Raw genomic sequence first — 24139 nt, 5'->3', positions numbered from 1 at the left:
TACAGAGCCCAGTGAACAGAATAAAAGTCTCCTCTGAATCTGATCTCAGAGCTTTTTTTTGCATCTGTCCATACTGTATTTCATTTGATAATCCACATTTCACTCCTGGAAGTTCAGCCAGTCCTCCGAAGCATCAGGAGAACAAATTCTATGTCCATTCTGCATCCCCCACTAGCGAAAAAAATTCTAGGCTGAATTACAACGACAGAATAGTTGTTAAAGACAACATTAAGTGGAAAAATAATCACATGTTACTGCAGATTCCTGCTTCACTTTTCAGTGTTCTGAATATGCTCTGGAAACTGAAAAATAAGCATGCAGTTCTGACATTCTAATGTCATTTACATATGTAGTCATTCATCAAGCTATGACTGCATTATAAATTCTGTCAAGCACCACAGTTAAAAGCTCAGTAATGTTTCAGTCACTTCAACTCAGCATCAATCAGAAGATTCTGCTTCCCAAGATTAAATCCTACCCTGACATCTCGAATTTAAACCTGATACATAAATCTGCTTTCTGTGAGGCAGTCTGTTGAACACATTAAGTGCTAAGGAAGATGGAAGCATCTATATTTAGTAAGAAATGCCCAGCATCTAAAAATAAATGAGTCAGTGGCAAAAACTCCATTCCAAGTAAGCTTTGCACCAGAAAAAGACAACAAATAATTACTAGATATGATACATCCTAAACATAATGAAATTAAGTTGGTAGATCAGATGTGATTTGCTAAATATGGTATAGACACTTAAATCTTTATGTCTTTGCAGCCTTTGAAGACCTTCTCAAGGAGCTGTGTAGGATCAGTGGTATGTCATTTTCTCATCAAGTGACACAGTGATAATGGAAGGGGAGAAAGGCAGGGTGCCAAGATCAGAGCAAACTGCTCAGGAACTGTTCCTGGGTTTGGATCAAGAGGTCAATATTTACCATCTCAAGTACAATACCACCCATTTACTATTCTTTTAGTGTTAGAAGCACCTTTGAACTGTCAGTTCGAGGATGATCAGTAAATAAACCCAGGACATAAACCCCTCCGCACTTACAAATTAATTCTGTGACCTTTACGTGCCAGCAGCCTACTCCTTGCCACATCACTTGTTATGTGAATTTGGGCAAGTTGTATGTTTCTGTCTATGAGATGTGTATTCTGGACCCGTATCTCTCGAAGAGATGCTGACATTTTTCCACTGGCTGCTGGCTAAAAGATCCAGGGTCTTCAAGAGGTAGAATACCATCCAGCTTTCAGCTAGCCACATTCCCCAAAGAGAAATGTTAATAGGTCGCTTGGGATTTTGCTGCGTAACATGTAAATTTGTGCATTCTTGAACATCCTCCTCAATTTCAGTCTTTTAATTATACTGTTAGCTCTTTCTGCTACACCTTTGAAAATTCAGCCTACTGAAGAAGGCATCAAAATCTACACAGATGTGAAGTACTACACAGACTACATGAAAACAACCTGGTATCACAAGTAAGTCCCCAAAACGTATTTGCAAGGCTTCTGGAGTACTGTTGCTTGTAATTGTTTATCATCAAAATTAAACATGTTGAGCCTGAGCCTGTAGCTTTTTAAGGCAATGGTAGATTTGTCTGAGTAAGGGCTGAAAAACACAATTCACTCTGCATCCTGAAACATGTCTGGCAATTCCAGAATAAGCAGTCATGTTATTTTTATTTTAGCACTGCAGAAATATTTGTAAGTGATCGTCTTTACTAAAATGATAATGATGCATTGAAGGTATTGCTCAGTTACAGGAAAAAAAGTTGTTGTTTTTTTCAAATTCTTTATTTCTACTACTTTGTACTTCCCTAAACCACTCTATTCCCCCACTCTGAATAACAAATATTCCCAGACATTATAAAATTCTTTCCAAACACTAGCCTCATAATGTCTTCATAAAATAGAGAAATGGTGTTTTATTAGATACCGCCTACACGTGTATATAAGGAGGCCAATTTTTAATAACGCTTAAGGACTAAATGCTTACAAATATTCAACATCTAAATCCTATTTAATCTCCTAAATAAGAACGAAGAGGTCTTTTGTAGAGTTTGTAGAGCTTTGGCAAACTGCCTAAAAGCACAGCTAGATACCCCGTGAGATTTTCAAAAGTGACTGAGCACATAACTCTCCATGAAATTAACAGCGAAGTCCTGACTCCCACTCTTACTCTAACCAGCATAGGTCTAAAAAGAGTTAGTGTTCTAATTTATACAACTCTGCTAAATACTATTGAAATTATATCATTTGTTTACTTAGGGAGAAACAACTGGAAAGCCGTGACAGACTGAAAGCTGGGAGCACAATGAATCAGATCTGGCTTCACATACTGAACCCAACAGATGCAGATAAGGGAAAATACACCCTGGAGTTATTTGATGGGAGCAACTCTCGCAAACTGTCAACTGACTTGTCTGGACAAGGTAAGCTGAGTCAAACAATACCATCATAGGAATGAGATATGCCTGAGGTGCTTTCCAAGATTCCTTCAAATTATGGGCAGGGATTCCTCTCTGCCTTATTTGAGCTGGAGCTGCAGTTCCATGACAGCACACTATGAAATTGGGTTAGTGAAGTGCCCACGGAAGTCAGAAGAAACATGGGGAGAGAAGTGCGCAGCAGAAAGGATTGAAGCCTTTAGGGAGCCTTGGTGCCATACTGCAAGGCAAGAGGAAAGGATGAGAGGGAGGGCAGCTGCTCCTGGGATGTGTCCAACTCCTCCATAGGCCAACACAGCTTACAGGGGGCATCTTGGAAAGGAGAATATGGCTTCAGCTTTACAAAGACTTTTCCGAACTGTTCAAAGTTGGGTTGGTTGGTTTTTTTTTCTCCTCTGGACTTCTCTTTGGAAAGGGAGTACTAGATCCCACTTATTTCAGTAGTATATAAATAGATTCATATTTTCTTAAGGCAGATATAGGTACTGTCTAGATATAATTATACATATCTATGTGCGCAAACACCTGTAATTTCAACACTGATGCATTCTGTTAAATCTACTAAGTCAAATGAAATAAACAGCAACTTTCCCTAAAATCTTTCCATTCCTTGCAGCCTTTGACGATGCCCTGGCTGAGCACAGGCGGCTAAAGTAAGTTCCTGCCTAAATATTTTCACAGCTAAATCTATTTTGAGTGTCATATTCTGTATTGAGAATACAATGCATAATAAATAAAACCACTATAATTTTATCTCTCTCACTTTCAGACAAGCAGCAGTAGCAGAAAAGTGTAAGTAAATTAATTTCCTTCCTTCTGCGAAACAAAGCCAAGCAGTATGCTGATAAGTAAAACTAAAAGGTCATATTTCTTCATTCCCAGGTCGTGCCAGAGTTGTTCAAGGTCTGCCAGATGTTGCCACCATCATGGAGGACAAGGTAATATTGAGTAACTGTTCATATAATTGGCCCTTGCACAGACATAGAAGAATAACTGATGGGGAGAAAACTACTTGTTTCCCCCTCCTGTATGTTCCCATCAGCTTTTCTGAGCTACTGCAATTGCCTAAGGTGTGAAGTGGTACTCTCCACGACACTTGTATCAGCCCCCTATATTGTTGGTGATGCTTCCAAACATGCATGTGCTTCTGCACATACAGGTGCTCTCCGTGGCACAGAAACCTCTTTTTCACAGGTTACGGATGTTACTGCTTCCTAGGTCTGTTTCATACCCAGATCCTTTCCGTTGTCTTCCCATTTCATAGGAATAGACAAAGGCCTTTAAGTGCTGGACCTGATTTTCCCATCATATAAACTTGCTGCTTACATTTTTGAGTCACATTCCCCTTTACTCATACACAGGCAGAATAAAAATCCTGTAAAGTCATTGCAAATTCACCATGTGCCTATTTAGGTGTCACTTTAAAGTGTAAGAGAGCTATAAAAAGACAGTAGCACAAATATGAGTCAGGCCCAGTGAATTCAGTCAGGTTAATCCTGATTGTACTGGACGATATCAAGAAAAGGAGTGGACAATCCTGGATTCTCACCTATTGAAAATCTAAGAGAATGGATTATTTTTCTTGATTTCCCATCAACTGAATTTCCATGCTCATTTATATCTTCATAATCTATTTCTGCTATCTGTTTTACAATAGACCCTGTGTTTAACTTGCTGTGTCTCTGGAGATCCTTACCCAGAAATCACTTGGTTCAAAAACGAGAAGGTTATCATCTTTAAAGATCGTTACAAAATGGATGTGAAGGGGGCAGTCGTTACAATTACCATAGAGAAAGTCTGCAATGAAGACACAGGAAAATACAGCATCTATGTCAAGAATAAGTATGGTTCTGAAACAGGGCAGGTTACTATCAGTGTCTATAAGCACGGAGAGATACCAATAGGAATGGGAGAAGAGCAAGCCCCAGGCGGGATTGTAATGGAAAAGCCTAAATGAATTTGTCAATTATGTCTCACTGAATTTAAAAGGACTTTTAACTCCTTCAGATTCCTTTCAGTGTCTGTGCCCCAAAATTCAGGCTCATGTCTCTATTTTTATTTTAGTAATATTGTACTATTTTTGTTTCGGTAGTTGTTAGAAAACAGTTCGTGCGTGTGTGTGTTCACATGCATGCTCACCTTACAGAGAAACTCTTTCCTAGTAAATCTGTGTGAGGAAATACCAGAGGATTCACATATGAGAACCAGGCTTTCAGTGGAGTTTTTTTTGTATTAAATCACTATATGTTACTGATTATCTTGTAGCTGACAAATGCTTGTGTGTGTGTATTATTAAACTTGGTGACATCTCAGCACTGTTGTAGAGTACATCCATCCTGAAATCACTCAGCCTGTGTGTGGGAAGTTAAGAATTTTCCTAAGTTGCATGCTGAATCAGGGCCTTGAAGTACAGACCTTTACAAACCTAAGCCATATGGGAAGAAAACAAGGCAGTGACATTTTCAAGGCATGGTTCTTTACAGAGGAACACATTCAGCTTCTATATATACACTGACATGCACTAATACGTTTACACAAAAGGGTTGAGTGATCATCTACGGAGGTGGACCCAGATCCTTTCATCCTACTGAACACCTATATTCTTTAGAATTAAAGAGATTTTTAGGTTTATTAGTTATGTTAGATACTCTGGATGTAGAAAAAGTGTGGCCTCTCAACGGCTCTGAAGCCACAGCTACACTCCCAACTTCTACCAGTAAAACTGTGTCAGTAAGAGATAAAAAAGTGATAGTATTCCTAATACAGCCATCCAGCTAAACACATTTATTTGGCAAAATAGCATCTTACATTGCTCCACAAACTAGTATAAACTGTCCTCACAACAGCAGTATTTTTCCTCATTATTTGAGGGCACTGCTGTCCCAGTGTCAACATAAATGAGCACAGCAATCCTGTACAGGATTGCCAATCATTTGACCAAAGGCAGTTACATTTCAGACATTATTGAAATTAAATTAAATGTATATAATTTATTAAAAAGTGAGAGAGTTTAGCTAATTGTCTAGATTTATCATACAGTGAATGAAGAAAAGCAGGCCCTTCCGATGGCATCATTAACATTACTCTATGGTAGAACAGATGAATCATGTCCTAGAAAAACTCCAATATCAACACGTACCTTTTGGAGCCACGTGTGTTACACCCCATGCATAAATACGGCCTTATTCATTTTCAGTACCTCATCCTTGCTACTCAGGTATTATCATATGTAAACGTAATTACAAAATTGGCTCTGTGTGTGTGAATTTTCCTTAAAATTACAGACTAAAAAAAAAGGTTGTGAATTTTTAAGAAAAGGTTCAGCATTGGTTTTATATTTAAATAGAATTACTGACCAGTATGGGGTTACAAAAGTTAACTTAGAAAGGTCATCTACCCCTGGGATACATGTTTTATTTGAATTAAGCAATATATATGCAAGACATATAATCTAATGAATGTCTTCCAAAATCAACAGTCGTGCTTGCACAGACAGCAAAGAATATCACTCAATAACTATAATGAGTGAGGAATTCTTGGTGCAATCGGTGAGAACAAAAATAATACATTCCATTTACTTCTTTCATTTCAGTTTCCAAAGTTCCATGTTTCATTTTACCTTTAATCTTCTGTGTATGCAGTGATAATTAAAAAACAAAACAAAACAAAACAAACTGAATTTAATACAGATTTAGATACACATTACTGACATCTACCGGGTAAAATCATAACCGACTGCCCCACCCCAACACAATTTTCCCTGTCCTCAAGCACTTGGAAGCCCATAATTTTGGAAGAAATAGCTGTGGATTTTATTCCCACCATTTAAGGTCCAAGTGCCCATAGTAGAGAATAGTGTGATAATTAGGAAGTTCCTGCTGCAAGACAGTAATTACCTCACATCAATTGTAAATTATGCCATTTTATCTGAAGAATTCTATCCAAAACACGAAAGATGTATCAAACATAGACGTTTGAACAAAAAGAAAACAAATTAATCCATGCAACACTTTACAACAATTATGAATAATTACCCAAGTTCAGTAACCCACAATAAACATAACATCTCAAACCAGCTGGTCAAGGTAAGACTTTCTACAAAGCAGAATGAACTAGAGGTTATGATCATCAAGAACAAATAAATGATTAATAATTGATACTTCATGGTTAATAATTAGCCAGTCATCTCACAGTTTGGGCTGGCCTTTCCCTTTCCATAAATAGCATCTGAATGACCAGGGAGAGCCCTCACTTTCCTGCTAGCATCACTGCCCTAAACTGCATTATAACATTGATAATGGCATTCAGTGGAACCTGGCAAGTCTACGCTCAAGAGAACTATGAAGCGTTTCTGAAAGCTCTTGGTAAGTGTCTAGCTATTTCTGAAATAATGGGAACACACACTTTGTATAACACTTTTAATTACTGTATTTCTATGCTGGTTTTGTTGTTGTTGTCGTTTGCATGACAAACTACCCCCTGCCAGATAAGTCTAATGTCTAATTTGGAAATTAAAAGAAGCTGAAAATCATATAGATCAATGTAGAAAGGTTAGAGATAACTCCCAAATCCCTGTCTTAACATGAGTCCCTCATGAAAGAGGTATATCAGAAATCAACTTGTTTTGATTAACACATAACTTTATAAGTACCTTTATCTAGAAACAAGTTGTCAATGATGTACACAGATTTCCAATGTGCTATTAGTCATGCAGGCACTTTCTATAGCACTAGTGATAGCTGTTTAGTAATCTGTAAGGAATCGACTTGGTGGCTATGACTTAGTAGGTGCCTACATTAAACAAAAATACACTTACCCTCTTGACAATCTTGGCAAAACTTTCACATTGGAGGTTTTAAATGTATATGAGACGTTCAGTAGAGTAAAACTCAGTTATAGTTGAAAAGCCTAGTCCTACAGTATGATGCCTGAACCAATCCCTCTATTGCTAAAGATGATACTCTCAAATCATGCCAGAGACACCCTGATAAGGTAGTTTGAGGTTACTTGCACTGTTGCAGCTCTGACTAGACAGACAATCCGCACCTCCAATCTCCCTGGGAAGAGGTCAGGGAAACAAAATAATACACACATGGTTTTCTTCATGAAGAAATGCCATCATATGGCAAGCCGTTACTGAAAGAAACAATACATATTCTGACACAAGATTAATAAATATAGTATCAAAATCTATACAGACTAGGTAGAATGGAACAATATGCCCCTAGAGAAGTGAGGAATCCAAAACAGACTTTGTTTTTTAACTCGGACATCACTTTCAATTATTGGTTTGTATCTTTTGCACCCTTATCACAGAAAAAGAATGTGCTATTTTAAATCAACACATTACTTCATAACAGAAGTCCTTTTTTGCCTTTTTTACAGCCTTGTCAGATGACATTATCAAAGTCGCCAAAGATATTAAGCCTGTTGTTGAAATACAACAAAAAGGAGATGACTTTGTTGTGACATCAAAAACACCCAAACAGTCTGTAACTAACTCCTTTACGCTTGGAAAAGAGGCTGACATTACTACTATGGATGGCAGAAAGCTAAAGGTAATATATTTCAGGAATGGGTGCATCTCTTTTTTTCATCCTTATACTTCAGTTTCCTTCTATGAGTGAAACTTGTTTGTACCATTTCCATTAGCGTACATTTCTATCATTTCAACAAACAGAAACGCTTCTTCTAAAACTCTTATTAAAATGCCTTGGTCTCCAGTTTAAATTAGCAGATGTGGTTATCAAGCATTGGTATCATTTATTTCTTATTTATGTAGTTCCCTACTTATTCTAATTGAATCCCAAAATCTAAATTTTTTTAATTATTTTGAAATCTGCTTCAACAGTGTACTGTGAACATGGTAAATGGGAAGCTTGTGTGCAAATCAGAAAAATTCTCTCATGAGCAAGAAATTAAAGGAAGTGAAATGGTGGAGGTAAGTGTTATAAAACAATGGCATATTAACAAAATGCTGAAGGAAAAAAAATGTTCTCTGTTGATTAGCTCTTGGTGTAGGCTCAATATCTTGAAAAAAAAATCCTGCCCCCAAAATCACTACATTACTTGCAGAATTCCTTACAGGTGCTTAAATCTGCAGATACAGAATTTTAGTATTTCAAACTAACCAAGGTTAGTGGAAAATACTATTAGTATCCTTTATTCCTGTTTCATATTAAAACCAATTGCCTTAGATGACTCTCCTTTAAACACTGCTCATATATTTGATATATCCTGCTCTACAAATCTTTTTATTAATTACTGCCCTGGAGCCAATTCTAGACACTGAAGTGTGAAAGGCTTTAGCAGCTGAGCGCGTTGCAGAAAGACATCTTATAAATTCCTCTAGATTACTATAGCAGGGTTCCACCCTTAGCTTTATCATAGAATCTTTAAGGTTGAAAAAGACCTCCAGGAACATAAAGTCCAACCGTCAACCCAACACCACCATGTCTACTAGACCATGGCCTGAAGTGCCATGTCTACACGCTTTTTGGTATGAATGTTATACACCTATTTATAGGCAGGTACTCTATATGTATTTTCTTGTGGAATAAACCAGATTTAAACATGAACTACAGAAACTTCTAGACATTTAGCTAGAAATAGATTTCCAGAAGTCTACATGAAAAAACAAGTTATCCATATTTGTCTTTTACAGACTATGACTTATGGTGGAGTAACACTTGTCAGAAGAAGCAAGAGAGTTTAAAGACAGATCAGCTCCTGTGTGACATCTTTACATACCTGAAATAAAGTGCAGTTTCCACAAGGTGTGATCTTTCTTATCTGAAAAAAATAGTACAGGAGAGAATTATGATTTCTACTTTCACACACGCATGACTTCCCATAGTTGTAAGACTCTGTTTTCCCTGAGTACACTTACATCCCCTCTATACTCAAAGTGACAGAAGTCTGTCTCCCAGAAAACCAAAACTGGACACTAACCGGAACATTTTGATTTATCATAACAATCCTTGAGAGTGGGCAAAAGATTATATAAATGCTTCTTGATTTCTTACATACTCACTGAACATATTCAGCTTTAAGTATTTTGTCTAGTAAAGTTTGGTCTTCTACTAAAAGCCCTTTCTCTATAACTTAGCCAGCATAGAACAATTACACATTTGTTCAGCTGATCTGCACCACATGTCTAACAGAAATAGAAACAGTAATATTTGAAAAGCCATTAAGTATTTAACAGTCATAAAAAATTACAAAGTAATAATAGGAATGACTGCTCTTAAAATGAAGTACACGAGTACAATTAAACAAAGGCAAAGGGAATTAAGCATTCTTCCAATTTGCAACGTACTCCGAATATCTGCTTGTCACAGTTCAAGTTTGTGAAGTTCAAGTACAATGTTCAGATTATGTGTCTCTGCTGAAGTATAAAATGCCCAGATCCATGTCTATAACCATTTCTCTGTTCACTGCTGATTAGATCCTACTATTATATTAGCAGTCCTATTTCATACTTTTTCAAGTCAGTGCAGATTTGTTAGAAATGGTCTTAGGTGTAAGACCTCCAGGAAAAAAGCTGCTGGACTGATTATGCCATTTAAAATCCTCATGGGGACGTTTTATTCCAATTAAGAGAGCTGAGTCTACATCTTCCTATGCTAGGAGAAGAGCAGTTTGTGAGGGGGGGAGGTTGTGTTTTAGTTAATAACACTTGCAACATGATATAAGCAATCTGAGAAATGTATTCTTATTCTAGGATAAGGCTGTCCTCATGGGGAGTTTTACTGGCGTAACCTTGCAAGTATCACTGTGTTCATTTTGCTTCCCAGGCAGTTCTAACGCTAAGTACACTTTTACAGACTAAATTAAATTCCATGTGAGTTAGATATAACTCTAAGATCAATGGAACAGAAATCAAGACACTGGTAAAACTCAGGAAGAAGGCTGCTTTAAATCATTGGTACTGCAAAAAAGCCATATAAGAGCTTGAAACGCTTCTGTTTGGAAGTTGCTCGGCAACTGCTGCCAACTACACAGTGCAGCACTACAAAACAGAGTGTAGTTTTCCAGCAGTAAATTCGCAGAACACTGCAAGTCTTCAGTGGCCAAATGTTGTACCAGTAAGTTGTAGGATACAAAGTATGAGACACTTCAAAGTCTGTTACAAAACAATTATTTGTTTTTGATATATTGTGACATAAAATGGGATTGCTGTTTGTGGTGGGTTAAAGCCAAATGCATATGTATTTGTTTGCTTTTAAAAAAAAACATTACGGTCTTTTTTTGGTTCAATGATTACTCAGATATTCCCAGCTCACTTGACATAATCTGCCTTGCAATCTTGCTTCTTCTCTATTCAACCTGTTATCAAAGTTCAACCTCAATACATGACACCTGGTATACAAAGGGAGTTTAAGTTATAGATTGTAGATACTACATACTGAAAACACACTAATCCTATACAGAACTTAAACCGATGCTAAATCATTTTAATTTGAAAGCACTAAAAACTCTTAAAAGAATACTTCACCTTACTAGTTTTGCAATTGCAGTGATTTAGTATTTCTGACAACTGTGCCAATCTTTTGAATCCAATCGCAACATTCTTCTGCCACAGGACAGCTCAGATTTAGGGGAAATATCCAGTGCAGTTCCTTACATGAAGCAGCCAAAACCTGAAGGATTTTGATCAGATTGTGAACCTTGCTCCATTGCCCAAAGTAATCAATCACTTCTGGATGACAAACCCTTATAGGTTTGGACAATAGTACTGGATCCACTCTTCCACAAAACCAAGTGAATTTTTCTGCAAAGTATTTCATGAGAGTATTTATAATCTTATTTTGATCTTGTTCAAAACTGTTCATTTCCAATTTGAAAAAGCTCCGAAAGGATAATTCTGGCAACAAGTATTTCTATCCATCACCAAACTGTTGTTTTTCACAATGTCTACAACAGGATTTTTTTCTGCTTTGTGTCACACACTCCCATCATAATTTCAGCCTCTAACGAGCTTTCTTGGCTTGATTTTCATGTTCTTTTGCTGACTGCAGATCAAGCAGATCTGTGTATATACTGCACAAGGTAACAAACTCAACGCGCTGCTAGCATACTTACTACAGAATAACATTAACTGTAAATATTAAATGCAGAAAATGTTGCCAGAGACCCCCATCTCTTTTCTGCAGACTCCTGAACACAGACCACTGAGCATACAACCATCATTTCCTTTTTCAGAAGAGCAGCATATACACCTCCTGTGTCAGTGATCAAACTTTATCTGCATTCAAAACCGGTAGAAATGTCAGGCAATTCTGAGTGTGAGATTGCCAGGATATGAACAGAAGTGTCCACCCACCAGTTTTTATTCACATTCCTCCATTAAAATGTGAAAATACACTAGCGACAGACATCAGGACTGCATCAACACTGTCTTTCTCTCCCATGTGAAGTCCACTGAAAATTCCTCATGCCAGCAGATACAGACACACTGCTTTATTGAACTCGTCATCAAATTACCTGTAACCGTTGACACAGATCTGCTGTTTATCTACCTATATACCTGTTCATGAGTCACACATTAAGGTGTTAAGAAACAATCTCTCTACCTGCCCACTTTTATTATTCCCATCACACAAATGGTGTTAGTTAAAAAGGGCTGGTCCTTTGCAAATAGTGCTGCTCTACAACTGCCCGATGAATACTGCTGGGGCACAACAACGCTGTCAGTAACAGGGCCACAGAACAGCGATACCTCGAGCCATGGGAAAAGGCCTCGCACACCCGACACCCCGACCTGCCACCGCATCAGTTCGTTGTGCTGGCCGATGGCACGGGAGCGAGCCACAGCGCTGAGAGCTGACTGCGCGAAGCAGGAGACACCCTCTCCTCAGAGCGACAGCAGCTCAGCCTCCATCTTACCCGCGCGAGCAACACTGCTCGCGCGCTTCTCCCTCTTTCGGCGGGAAAAGCCAGCTGCCTCCGGGGCGGAGCAGGGCGCATGCGCGGGCGGGGCCGGAGGGCGGGGCACCACTCCTGCTCGGCTTGTGGCCGCTGGCGGGCTCGTTCTGCGCGTGCGCGCGTTCCAGACGAGCCGAGGGCGCATGCGGAGTGAAGGCAGGGGCTAGTTTTGGCGTTGGCAGTCTCCTCCCACTTTGCCCCGTGTTTCCCTCCTCGCGCGGAGCTCTCGCCGGAAGCCCAGCGGGAAGTCTCGCGAGAGGCGGCGGGCGGGCGGGCGGCGGTGGTTGTGGTGGTGCTGCGTGCAGCTACGGAGGGTCGCCTCAGCCGCTCGGCTCCCCGCAGCGCCTGGGCCCTGCCGCTCGCTCGCTCCCTCCCCCGCGTCCCCTCCTCCTCCCGCTGCCGCCGCCATGTCCCGTTACCTGCGTCCCCCCAACACCTCACTCTTCGTGCGGAACGTGGCCGACGATACCCGGTGAGTGGGGGCGGGCGCGAGCGGGGCGCGGGGGCTGCGCAGGCTTTGGCGGGCTCGCTAGGCCGCACGGGTGGCTGCCGCCGGAGGGGCGCGGGGGCCCTCCTGGAGCGAGGGAAGGGGAGAGGGAGAGGCCGGCCTGCTCCCTTCTTCTGCTTACCTTTCTCCCTCCCTTGCCTTCCGCGCCCTTCTCCATTTTCCTCTCCCTCCTCGCGATGCTGCTCTTATTTCCTCCTCTCCACGAGGATCGGTTTCAAAACAATGTCCAGAATGAACAAAGCTGGGCTGGAAGAAAGTGAAACTCCTGTAGCTGTGTTTGAGTTGGTCCAGCGGGAGATCGAGGCTGGATTTGCACGCCCGCCTCAGGGACAGCCGCCTGTGCCCCTTAGTAGCGTTCGGCAGCCGCTGGAGTTCCGAATGCTCTTTTGAAATACAGCGATTGTTACTGGAAGGGAGAAAGCGTTCTATGGTTTGCTGTGGGTGTCCCCAAAATTCTTGGCGTAGTCGATTCCGTTAGTATGGTAATTGCTGTCGGTTTGGGTGGAATGTTATTGCATTAATTGTTATGTACCGTGTCCTCTCATGACACTCGGGGGGGGGGGGGCAGGGGGAACCAACGCTTTTTCTCCATTATAGTTGTAGCAAAATTCTGTAGAGAGTAAATATGTGCATCCGCTTAGTGAAATAACTTTTCATAGTGAATTAGAAAGGGTGCATTGCGCACGTTCTTATTTATTGCTTGGATTTTTTAAATGAACTGCTAGATTTCTCCGTTTCTGTTTTGCAGTTTATTTTGTCCCTTTTGTGTTTGTTACCGGCTGTGAAACATTTATACAGCATATTACCGTAGCATGCTTATGTGAGTTGGAACACACCTATGTTGATAATTATTGTAGAATTGTATGGAAGTCCCTGTAAAGTCTAGCTGTATAAAATGCAAGCAGAAGTTTTCAAACTTGGTGCCCGGGCTTCTTGCACCAAAGTTGTTCCGCAAATAACAGTAGCATGGGCATGATGGAATGAATTAAGAACCTTAATTGAACCTTAAAGAATTGTGGTCAAAAGCATAACTAGCTTCAAATTAATTTTAGTTTGTTATTTTATTTTTTTAAGTGAACTTTTTTTCCTCTTTCCAGTATTTTCCTGTAAGAACAGTCAGGGAGGACTATTACTTCCAAACTTTTTAAGATAACGTGCATCCTATTGAGGCTTTCACCATAAGCTTGTGATTAGATCGTACATTCTTCTTAGAGATTGTTTCATTGTGAGATCTTGATGTAGGTTGTCGTAGTTGCCTTCAGCCATTATTGAGTATATGCACTGCAGATTCTTTCCCAACTGACGAGAAAGAAATGAATAGTAGTAACTCTTTCATACCACATAAATACGGTATTACAGCAATCTTTCTCATACAGGTTATTGTCCTCAAATGACACAAAAATACATGTAAAGAAGCTGATGTGATTAAGAAACCTCTCTGTTGAGGTAGTTGTTTCAAGTATAGTTACAGATCTGTGGAACAGTTTTGTGCTCAGCTCTCTAAAGCCACCCTTTTGGAAAAGCTATCCCAAGGGCATGAATGGTTGCTCACTCAAGTTTTGTTCTATTTGATGTGGTTGTAAGTATTGATTATTCTATGGAAATGAGTTTGTGTGACTGGTTTATTCTTGTACTGTTTCTTTGGATCTTAAAGTTGATGTTTGCATATTGCAAAATCATTGTCAAGAGTTACATGAGGTACTTGAATAACAATAATTCTTAGATCCTTCTTTTCACTTTCTACCCACCTTTGCTAGTACATCCAGCATTGAATTGACTAATAGGCGTCACTTCTCAGTTTACACTTATATTTTAGAATTATGCTGAACACTGGTTCCAAAATGCTAGGGTAGTTCTTAAGCATCCTAAGTCTTGAGTGTTTCAGAAAAGCCTAGTGTGTTGCTTAACAATGAACTGCTCAAACACTTTTTTTCCCAAAAAATATTTTGCTACACACATCCTCTACCAACTGTTTCCAAAAAGATGGATGGTCGTATTGATGGTAGACTTTTAATTTTGATATTATTTTTTTAAAATAAAATTGGTGGATGTTTTGTAACACCTTAAGTAGTGAAAAAACCATGTAAGATATTTGTGATGTTCTAGGTCTGAAGACTTGCGTCGTGAATTTGGTCGTTATGGGCCTATAGTTGATGTATACGTTCCACTTGACTTCTACACTCGTCGTCCCAGAGGATTTGCTTATGTTCAATATCCTTTCTTCAGATGGCTGATTAGTGAGGGGTGTTGAAGTTTGAAATTCAAGTTTGTGTAAGAGGTAACAAATCTAAATGAAAAAGCAGTTTACTTTTGTGTTGTATCTAATAAGTGTCTTACTTATATTGTGGTGTTTCATTATTTTTGAAGATTAACTTCTCTCAATTGTTCTTTGCCTATTTGCAAAACTTAAATCAAGTCCAGTAATATAAAAGCTTGCTTATGTCGCTGAAACTAATACTATATGATTTAAATGAAAATTTATCACTGACTCAGAATTGTCTAGCACGTTTTTATTATCACTGGTATGTAAGTAAACTTGTGCTTAGCAAACTGTGGCTGGTATTCATTGTTAATTTAACAAATGGAAACTGGAATCACTTGATCAAAATCAGATTGTATAAAAAAATGAGGTGAACTTCTTTCTTTAATATTGTCCCCTAATTTACTGTCCTCTGTTGTTGCCTCAGAATGTAAAGCTGTACAGTAATGGCGACCCCAAAGAGAAAGCATGAAAGAACCTTTAGAGTAGAGTTCAACAATTAAGGCAAGTAGACAAGCCAAAGACCTCTTAAGGATCAGGCTTGAAGAGAAGGGAGAGTTTGGGAAAAGAAAAAATAAAGAAAAGCTGGAAGAAGGACAAGCCATAATGGGAGACAAAGCTTCGCTTTATCTACAAAAGGGGGAAAAGGTTGTTTTTCAAAGTAAAAGATAAAGCCATCTGTCATTTTTGGCCAAGCATCTCATGACAAGTCCTTCTGACAAGCACTTAAAGAGTTAAAGGTCAAGATGAAGTTGAATGGTGGCCAAGATTAAAGGAGTCATACCTGATGTATCCTACAGAATAACAGTTTTTCTTCTGTTTGTCACGTAAGCAGTAATTTGATGAATGATTCTGGTTTAGTCCATTGACAAAACCTGTAATATTTCTCTCGTAAGTGCTATTGTAATGTGGTCTTGAATGAAAGTACATTCGTTCTTGGTTTATCAAGATATATACCTACAACGTGATAGTTTAGTTTCTGCATAGATGATGCTGCTGCTGAACTGAGTTGCTACAAGCAGAAAGGCAACTTGTTCTCTCAGGTCACATAGCTGGAAGAAGGTGCGTGAATTACAGTAATGGTCAATCTTGTGATTAAAATTAGTAATGTCTGTGTTACTGAACACCTGACCTGACTGACAATGTAGGGTTTTAGTGTATGTTTTTATCTCGGACTGTTGAAGGTCTGTATACATGTCCATAGCATTACATAATTTAAACTTAAAATCAGTTGGTGAAGAAAAGGAAAACTTTATCCCAATTCTAAAATTAATAGACACATGTTAATTTTTACTGTTGGCATGGCTAACGTAATCTGAGAACCAGGGGTTAATTTTGGTAAAGTCAATGTAGTGGAAAGAACTGAATGACCATTAACAAATGTATTTTGAAAAGGATACCGGGTTTTGTTCCTTGCATAAGTACAAGTGGGAGAAGAAAAAAGTTAAGAGTATCATATAGCAACTTCTTGCTGATGGATGAGTTCATGGTCATATTATGAGATTTTAATTTTATTATAGGAGTTCTCAGATAGCTGGTGGTTGATTAAAAAAAATAAAATAGTGTGTACTGTAGCATGACCAAAAGAACCCTGTAAAATTAGAAAATAACTGATTTTTTTTTTTTAAATACCAAATCTATAAACCACTCAAATTCCCAAGTACCTTAACACTCACCACATTTGAAGATGTCCGTGATGCAGAAGATGCTCTCCATAATTTGGATCGTAAGTGGATTTGTGGTCGGCAAATAGAAATCCAGTTTGCACAGGGGGATCGGAAGAGTAAGTGCCTTGCGTGTATTTCATCATACTGATTTTAGCCTTAATGTTTAGTGCCAGGCAACACTACATGTGTTATTAATTGTTGTGATAGGTTGTCACTAGTATAGAAATAGTATGTGGATGTTTTGCTTTTTATCCAGTAACTATTAATGACTCATTTTAATTAAAACCAGATAACTAAGTATAACGGTCACTAACTACAATTTGAGTCTTGCTGCTAGCTGAAAATTCTTAAGAGCTTTCTGTGCAGCTCTACCAGGCTTTCTTTGCAGAAATGCACTGTTGAAAATTCTCCCTGTCAAAATGAGTAGCCCTGTTTTAATGTATTGCAATGTTTATATTGTGTTGGAACGTATTAGTGATTCTGTGTTGATGTTTCCCAGTGCGGTCAAATTTCCAGGATTGAGGTAATGTCTTAATTTTCATTTAGCTTCAGGATAAAAGTAAATTGCAAGGTGTCTCAATTCAACATGGAAGAGAAGTCTTATTTTCTGAACAGATAATTATAAAGAGAACTTACATCTTTTCCATCTGTTATTCATATACATATTCTTAATATATAGATATAAATACTATATAAAAATAAAACATGCTGTTGATAAACCTGACACATACCTGTTGATCTAAAACAAGACTGTAATACTCATGCAGCTTGGGAATAAAAGTGCCTTAAAGATCTTTCAGTTAACGCTGTCAAAGAAACAACCTAACTGTCCAGCTTTCCCTCAAATACGCACATTTAACTTCTGTTGAAGTCAATTGAAATTATATGCTCTGAAGGATGAGCTTCTGTCCTGTATATAAACATTAGGATTTCTTCTAAGTTTCTGAACAAAAATTAATGAAATCTATTTTAGTGTTGTAAACAGCAATGCTTAAAATATAAAAATTGTAGCCGTTTAGCACAGATAGTGTTCATTACAGCGTGTTTAAAATACTTTGAGCGCAGTCTTTGGGTTTGAATGAGAATGGGATTTAATACACAGGAAAGACAGCGGTGCTGCTTAGAGAAAATACAACAGGATACTAAGAAGTTCATTCAGTCTTCTTAATTATTTTAATAAGTAAGCTACGGAGTGAATGTGCATTGTTGTACTGGCGGGGGGGGCAGTACTTCTCTTTGTGTGGCATCCATTGTTGCTTCTGTATAAGCTGTCTTTTAATCATTAAAGACGACTGTGGATGAGGTTTAATGTGTGGTGCTATATTGTCAAGAAAATGGGTGTTTAATTAAATCCCTGTTAGCTTTCACTTTTGGGGTAAGTTCAAGAATGTTAGAATGTTTCAGTGATGGGTTTGGCTTGTCACACCAGTTTCTAGGTGGCCTGAAATCACCTTAGCCAGTTCTGGGTTTATAGAGCATTAGTCCTTTCTTACTGGTTTTTGGGTTGCCTTTTTTTTTTTTTAAACCCTAGATTCATAATGCCTGCAAGGCTGCATTAATTTTTGTCCAGTGGTTAACGCAGCAAAAAGCAAATGGCATATAGCAGTCTCTCATCTGTCCTTTGCATAAACATCTCTGCTAGGATCCGGAGTTAGGCTTTCTGCTAAATACAAAATATATGGATTAGTAGTGTCACTAAAGGGAAAGTAGGGCATCTTTTTTAACTTAAAATTTTAAATATTGCTATTTTTTACAGCACCAAATCAAATGAAAGCCAAGGAAGGGAGAAACCTGTACAGTTCTTCTCGTTACGATGACTATGACAGATATAGGCGATCTAGAAGTCGGAGTTACGAAAGGAGACGGTCTAGAAGTCGTTCTTTTGATTACAGCTATAGAAGATCGTATAGTCCCAGAAAGTAAGTGTAGTGTGTGTTTGGCTTCAACTGCATAGCAGTCTGTTGGAGGAGACGCACCACATTGACTATTTAATCGTTAAAATTTGGAATAATCTTTTTCTATACTTGCTTTGTAATTACTTGTGGGAGTTACGTATCTTGCATGCTACATCAGATCAGAAATATTGAATGAAATTATTCTGTGCTTCATTGAAGAATAACTAAAAGCAAATGCACAGTTTGAAAAAGAATTTATTAAGCATTTGTATACATACATAGGTATTTGTCACTGTTTACTTTTTCTGATGTACCTTTTTAGCAGTAGACCTACTGGAAGACCTCGTCGTAGCAGAAGCCATTCGGACAATGATAGGTAAAATATTTTTTCCCCTCTTTAAATTGAAAACTAGATCACTGTATTCCTTTAACTATAGGTTTATAAAAAAGTTTCTCCTGCAAAAAACGATGAACAATTTTTAATGTACTAGATGTCTAAGAATAGTGTTTTTACATTCAAATCTCCTCTCTCCCCTTTATTCTGATAGGTTCAAACACCGCAATCGATCTTTTTCAAGATCTAAGTCCAATTCAAGATCACGATCCAAGTCACAGCCCAAGAAAGAAATGAAGGCTAAATCACGGTCTAGGTCTGCATCTCACACCAAATCTAGAGGCACCTCTAAAACAGATTCTAAAACACACTATAAGTCCAGCTCAAGATATGAAAAGGAGTCGAGAAAAAAAGAACCAGCTAGATCCAAATCACAGTCAAGATCACATTCTAGATCTAGGTCAAAATCCAGATCACGGTCATGGACTAGTCCCAAGTCCAGTGGCCACTAACAGTGTATCCATGTTGTTTTTAGGCATGTAAGATTCATTTACACACAGTTCAGTTTACTTAAATTATCAGGAATATGATGTTGCAACAGTGCTAAAAAATATTTTCTTTGTCAGTTTTCCCTGTAGCCGACAATGGTTAAAATTAAAACAGTGTTGAGAAGCCACTGAGAGAGAGCGAGAAAGAGAGAGAGAGAATGTTCACTTGGTTAAATGTCATGGGCAGCTACTGATTTGGTTGTGGTGTCTCTATGTATATTTTTGTAAAGATTCGCATTTTTAATGCTTAGATATTGGTGATGACTTGATTGATCGTAACTTGCAACATTGTCCTATTAAAATGTCATACCCGTAGAGAAATTGGTACCAGTTTGTGCTGAACAGTTAAACCAACTGTTTAACTTGTTCTTTAATGCTAAACTTTGTGATAAAATGGAAAACTGGACAGCTGTAGTGCAACACTGACTGCTGTGAAATGCAGACTGGCAATTTTATGTTTCCGTTGTTCAAAGGCAGGTTTCTGTGTTCTCCATGCTCGCTGACACGAGTAGGTTGGTAAATGGAGCTCTATGGAGAGATACTGTTGTGATTTCTCTTTAACCCTGCCATCTGGAGGGATGGTACTAACATTGCACGTACTATGTGGGGAGAGAATTGGTCTTGGAAGCTCATTTGGAGACTCTGCAGTGTCTTGACTTGTCAGGATAGAGGCTTCACTGCTTTTGACCTGGCTGCTAGTATTAAATGTGAGAGGGGAAAAAACCAAAACACCTTGAAATGGAAAATTAAATTCAGATTTCAGCAAATGGCAGAGCAACTAAATACTAGGTTGTGTGTACATTTTATGCCAGTTTTGTATCTATTCTAAATTTTAGTGAGCAGTTAACGATAAAATTGCTTAGTTTTCCTGCTGTTAGATACAAGTAGATTGTTTTGAGTTGTGTGTGTACAGTATATAAGAACTAAACTTTTATGCCAATGACTCCTGTGGTTAGTTGGTGTATTCATAGATATAAAACTGTAGCCATCTCTCTTCTTGAGTAACAAAGGCTTGCTTTTAAACATCAAAAAGTATTTGGTCAAGCAAGTCTGAATCACTTCTTCCTCAGACCGGCTAGTGGTTTGGTTACAAGATTTTATTTTACTTAAGAACAAATGTTTGAAGTTGGATATGAACAAGAGCTGCATCTCTAGCTATTTAGTTTATCACTAATACAGTATATTTAGTAAATTGAATGTGAAAAATAACAAAACCAGTGTGTCATCTTACCAGTATTTCTCTAGAAGATACTTTGTTATGAAAATGGCTTTTGGCATTGTTGTTTGTTGTTTTTTTTTTCTCTATTTACCTTCAAAAGCCAGCATCAAACACCTAGTATTCCTTGCTGTCTTATGTAGTAGCATATAAAGACATTGATTTCACAAAGTTCCTTTTTAGAGAAATATTTTAGGTTTGGGTTTTAGCATTTTCAGCAGGGCCTTTGAAGAAATGCAGATGGCTTTTAAATATTGGCGGTGGAACGTGCTTAGGGGGTTGATTCTAGAATTTTTGTACATTTGATTGATAGTATTTCTAACTTTTTCTTTACTATTGGCAGTTAATGTTCATGTTCTGCTATGCAATCATTTATATGCACGTTCCTTTAATTTTGTAGACTTTCCTGGATGTATAGTTTAAAAACAGCAAAAAGTCTATTTAAAACTGTAGCAGTAGTGTGCAGCTCTAGCAGAGGAAAGTTGTGGGATTAAACTTTGTATTTCCTTTCTTATAGAGGCTTCTAAAAAGGTATTTTTATATGTTCTTTTTAACAAATATTGTGTACTACCTTTAAAACATCAATGTTTTGATCAAAATAACTAAAGACCCAGCTTATTTTCTGCTTGCTGTAAATTTAGCAAACGTGCTGTAATAAAAAAATGAAGGAAATACTGATCCACTGGAATTATTGTAGCTTTAGAATTTGACTCCAGAGCATGGTTAGGAGTAGAGCTATGCATCCCTTACGGAGTAAAATCCTTACTATGGTATTTCAGTAAAGTCAGGAATTTATCATTTAGTGTCTGGATAAATACCATTTCACATTTTTAAAGGGGTACTAGACAAAATAAGAATGATAAGCGTATGATTCAGTCTAATATATTGACGTTTGTATTAACTTTCATTATTGCTAGATGGAGTTCCCTGTGGTTATAATTCAGATGTTATTAGCCAGGTCATGAACTACTTAAAATCAGCACTTGAAGATTCATGTAGAACCAAATTTCTAGTATCACCATATCAATTAATATTTTTCCATATCAAAAATTGCACCAGCAGTGGTTCTCTAGAAGGTGGCACAACTTTGCTGATGACATTTAGAATTCGAGCTGCCTCCTGGCACTTGTATTTACAACCAGTTCTTCTTATGCCACCGAACGAAAACAACTCTGAAAAGCACTTAAGTCCTTTGATTAAACCCAACTCTTACACTTTGTAAGCTGAGCTGTGATCTTGTAGCTGTCCATAACAATGGCAGAAAAGCCCACCCTTTTTCAGCTTCCTTAAATGAATATAGTCTTCAACACTAAAAGCCTCCTTAAAAGTGATCCTCCTGAGTGTGTCGTGGGAAAGCGGTGTTATGTTGTTGTCAGCAGGCTGCAAGGGATCACTGTAATTAACATTCATGTGAGTCCAGCTGGAATTACAGCTGGATCAGTGGGGAGGAGGGAGGAGAAATCTTTGTGTCCAGACTGAGATTCTAATTTGAGACTGCAAACAGTAACCATACCTTAACTATTTTGTCAGTATGTCCTTATATTGTGTGCCTCAACATTTATGTATAGCACAGTTTAAAAAAATTTTTGTTTTGAAAAATCCAGTTCATTGCAAGTGTAATGTAGTATCTGACAGTTCTGATGGTTGTTTCTTTCTCTCCCAGAGGTAGGACTAAACTTTGACTTGACTTGTGTATATGAACAAGCCAGAAAAGCCGAACACAAACCCACGATGTTTCAAGAGTGCATGAATAAAGATGTTGTCCTAGTTCTTGCTCCCATGGAAAAATTGTGAAGAAGCTGTTCTGTGGGCCTTTCAGTTGGGGACGAGTTAGCAGGATGTGGCCAAAAAAAAAAAAAAAAAAAAGGGCAGGGAATGTTTATGCATTCATGCAAGTCAAGCCACAGCCCATCTAGATAACATCTCCCTTCCTTGATGCAGGTATCCTAGTCCTGTTCTAAAAAAAATAAAATAAATAAAAGCAGTAGCCTGTCTTGTGCAAGCTACCTGCAGGTTATGCACAGCTGGAATGCAAGAACATATGCAGGCTACAAAAGATCATGTCTAGGCATCTTTCTTTTGGAGTCTCAAGAATGGTGGGAATTATGTTTTTTTTCCTGTGGTAAACTAGATTTTTGTCATTCCTGCAAAATATGTAGAATTGAAGTAGTGTGTTTAAAAAATTTCTGCTGAAAGTAATGGCTGTGCTCCAAAATATCTGCAGCATATTGATTTATCTCAGCAGTCATAGAAGGCTCTATTGGAACTTCTTTTTCACCAAAAGTCCATGCACCCAACTGATAATTAAAAAAAAAATCTTAAAATTTAGTGGTGAAGTAGCTGGGTGTTTAAATTAGGGACTGTAATAGAGTGGTCTCTGAAAACTAAATGTTATCCTTTCTATGTCTTTTAAAGATGTTTAAATGTACATTATAATGGCTTTATTCAAAGTGGAAATTTTCAATTTAAATGTTATTTTGAGCTCTCTTCTTGGAAAGAGCTTTTTTTCTCCTTTTTCTTACTGTTTAGTCTGGGGTAACAGCTTGAACTATGTCCAGAGAAGGGCAAGTGGTTGGATACATATCGCAGCACTGCTACTTGATTTTTTTAGCAGGGATGTTGCAGATGAACATTTTGAAGTACAAAGGCATAAATTTACACATTTTTAGGACATAATCACCCATTAATAATTGCTGGGTTTCTTCCATTTATCTTGTAACTTGCTTAAAAAGTCTGTAGTCCATTGCTATAATATGTCTGAAGATGCTCTTACTGATGAGACTATTCTAGGAAAGGAAGACTATGTACCCTGTAGTGTGTTTGATCAAAAGATGCTAATGTTTTATTCATACACATCCTTTCTTCTTAAGTTTTGTGTTCCATCTGTGCAAATAACCCTGTGAATTGGGAATAAAATGTACAAGTTTTGACTATAACTTGAGAGCACCTTCTGACTTAATTAATACAGCCATAGCCTGTTGGAGATTGATCACCAAGCACCAAATACCTCGCAAGTTCCCTCTGGCCCAGATCGGGATCACAACTCTCCTCAGCTTAAGCTTATCTGCTTACAAGTCTGGCTTTCCTGGGCAGAGGAAAGTTTTTGTCTTTGTGAGTAATGCCAGGGTTGATTTTCAAGCCTCTGTGTTCACAAGTCACTGGCAAAGCATGAATGAAAGGGCTCCTCCTTTGTGGCAATAATAAAGAGATGCTTTTAGGGGGTGAAAACTTTATTTAAATTTTTGTTGTTTCCAATTTGTACATATACCATTAGTAATTGACAATTTGAAGCCAAGTATACACAATCATAATGGGATACAGCTTGTATGCTGGTGAAGGTCC

General features: G+C 38.1%; 4 protein-coding genes across 13 annotated transcripts in view; 3 read left to right on the top strand and 1 right to left on the bottom strand.

The window, feature by feature from the left end:
* The window catches only part of MYOM3 (myomesin 3), a 29267-nt gene extending 24513 nt beyond the window's left edge, over positions 1–4754 (top strand). The window contains exons 31-37 of the mRNA XM_010300950.2: positions 771–809; positions 1369–1474; positions 2264–2427; positions 3059–3095; positions 3212–3234; positions 3325–3380; positions 4100–4754. Of these exons, the coding sequence (XP_010299252.2) occupies positions 771–809; positions 1369–1474; positions 2264–2427; positions 3059–3095; positions 3212–3234; positions 3325–3380; positions 4100–4399 (725 nt within the window). The 3' untranslated portion in view covers positions 4400–4754. The remainder of the gene's footprint in view (positions 1–770; positions 810–1368; positions 1475–2263; positions 2428–3058; positions 3096–3211; positions 3235–3324; positions 3381–4099) is intronic.
* Positions 1–12393, bottom strand: part of GRHL3 (grainyhead like transcription factor 3) — a 126179-nt gene extending 113786 nt beyond the window's left edge. For 2 of the 5 annotated variants that reach the window (XM_075773793.1, XM_075773794.1), the window contains exons 1-2: positions 12164–12393; positions 9193–9234 (exon numbers count right to left, since the gene is read on the bottom strand). In XM_075773793.1, the coding sequence (XP_075629908.1) occupies positions 9193–9234; positions 12164–12173 (52 nt within the window). In that variant the 5' untranslated portion in view covers positions 12174–12393. Of the gene's footprint in view, positions 1–74; positions 149–9192; positions 9235–11928; positions 12117–12163 lie in introns of those variants that run through there. The other 3 variants (XM_075773800.1, XM_075773802.1, XM_075773799.1) reach the window with 3 other exon arrangements.
* On the top strand, positions 6648–9217 carry LOC104634433 (fatty acid-binding protein, liver). Its single transcript, XM_010300948.2, has 4 exons — positions 6648–6806; positions 7828–8000; positions 8294–8383; positions 9107–9217. Exons 1-4 carry the CDS (start codon positions 6674–6676, stop codon positions 9155–9157), a joined length of 447 nt encoding a protein of 148 aa, XP_010299250.2. The 5' UTR covers positions 6648–6673; the 3' UTR covers positions 9158–9217.
* Positions 12394–12615: 222 nt separating the features above from the next.
* Positions 12616–23733, top strand: SRSF10 (serine and arginine rich splicing factor 10). Of its 6 annotated transcripts, XM_075774148.1 has the most exons (7): positions 12617–12841; positions 14984–15090; positions 16819–16920; positions 18561–18723; positions 19022–19075; positions 19248–19349; positions 22461–23733. In XM_075774148.1, the coding sequence occupies exons 1-7, from the start codon at positions 12777–12779 to the stop codon at positions 22477–22479; spliced, it is 612 nt and encodes a 203-aa protein (XP_075630263.1). In that variant the 5' UTR covers positions 12617–12776; the 3' UTR covers positions 22480–23733. The 6 variants fall into 6 exon arrangements, with proteins under 6 accessions (XP_075630266.1, XP_075630261.1, XP_075630260.1 ...); XM_075774151.1 differs by lacking the exon at positions 19248–19349 and having other exon boundaries at positions 12616–12841; positions 19025–19075; XM_075774146.1 differs by lacking the exon at positions 22461–23733 and having other exon boundaries at positions 12616–12841; positions 19025–19075; positions 19248–22454.
* The last annotated feature ends 406 nt before the right edge of the window (positions 23734–24139 follow it).

The sequence above is a fragment of the Balearica regulorum genome, chromosome 22 (assembly GCF_011004875.1).
Source record: "Balearica regulorum gibbericeps isolate bBalReg1 chromosome 22, bBalReg1.pri, whole genome shotgun sequence".
Taxonomy (NCBI): domain Eukaryota; kingdom Metazoa; phylum Chordata; class Aves; order Gruiformes; family Gruidae; genus Balearica; species Balearica regulorum.
Note: the sequence above shows the minus strand (reverse complement) of the source record. Positions and strands in the feature narration are given on the sequence as shown.

Bases quoted from the DNA above. Each gene is read 5' to 3' on its own strand.
- LOC104634433 (XM_010300948.2), top strand. From the start codon at position 6,674: ATGACCAGGGAGAGCCCTCACTTTCCTGCTAGCATCACTGCCCTAAAC. The intron at 8,001-8,293 runs GTAATATATTTC...CTGCTTCAACAG, and splicing joins TGGATGGCAGAAAGCTAAAG to TGTACTGTGAACATGGTAAA. The intron at 8,384-9,106 runs GTAAGTGTTATA...TGTCTTTTACAG, and splicing joins AAGGAAGTGAAATGGTGGAG to ACTATGACTTATGGTGGAGT.
- SRSF10 (XM_075774145.1), top strand. From the start codon at position 12,777: ATGTCCCGTTACCTGCGTCCCCCCAACACCTCACTCTTCGTGCGGAAC. The intron at 15,091-16,818 runs ATCCTTTCTTCA...CACTCACCACAT, and splicing joins AGGATTTGCTTATGTTCAAT to TTGAAGATGTCCGTGATGCA. The intron at 19,076-19,247 runs GTAAAATATTTT...TTATTCTGATAG, and splicing joins AGCCATTCGGACAATGATAG to GTTCAAACACCGCAATCGAT.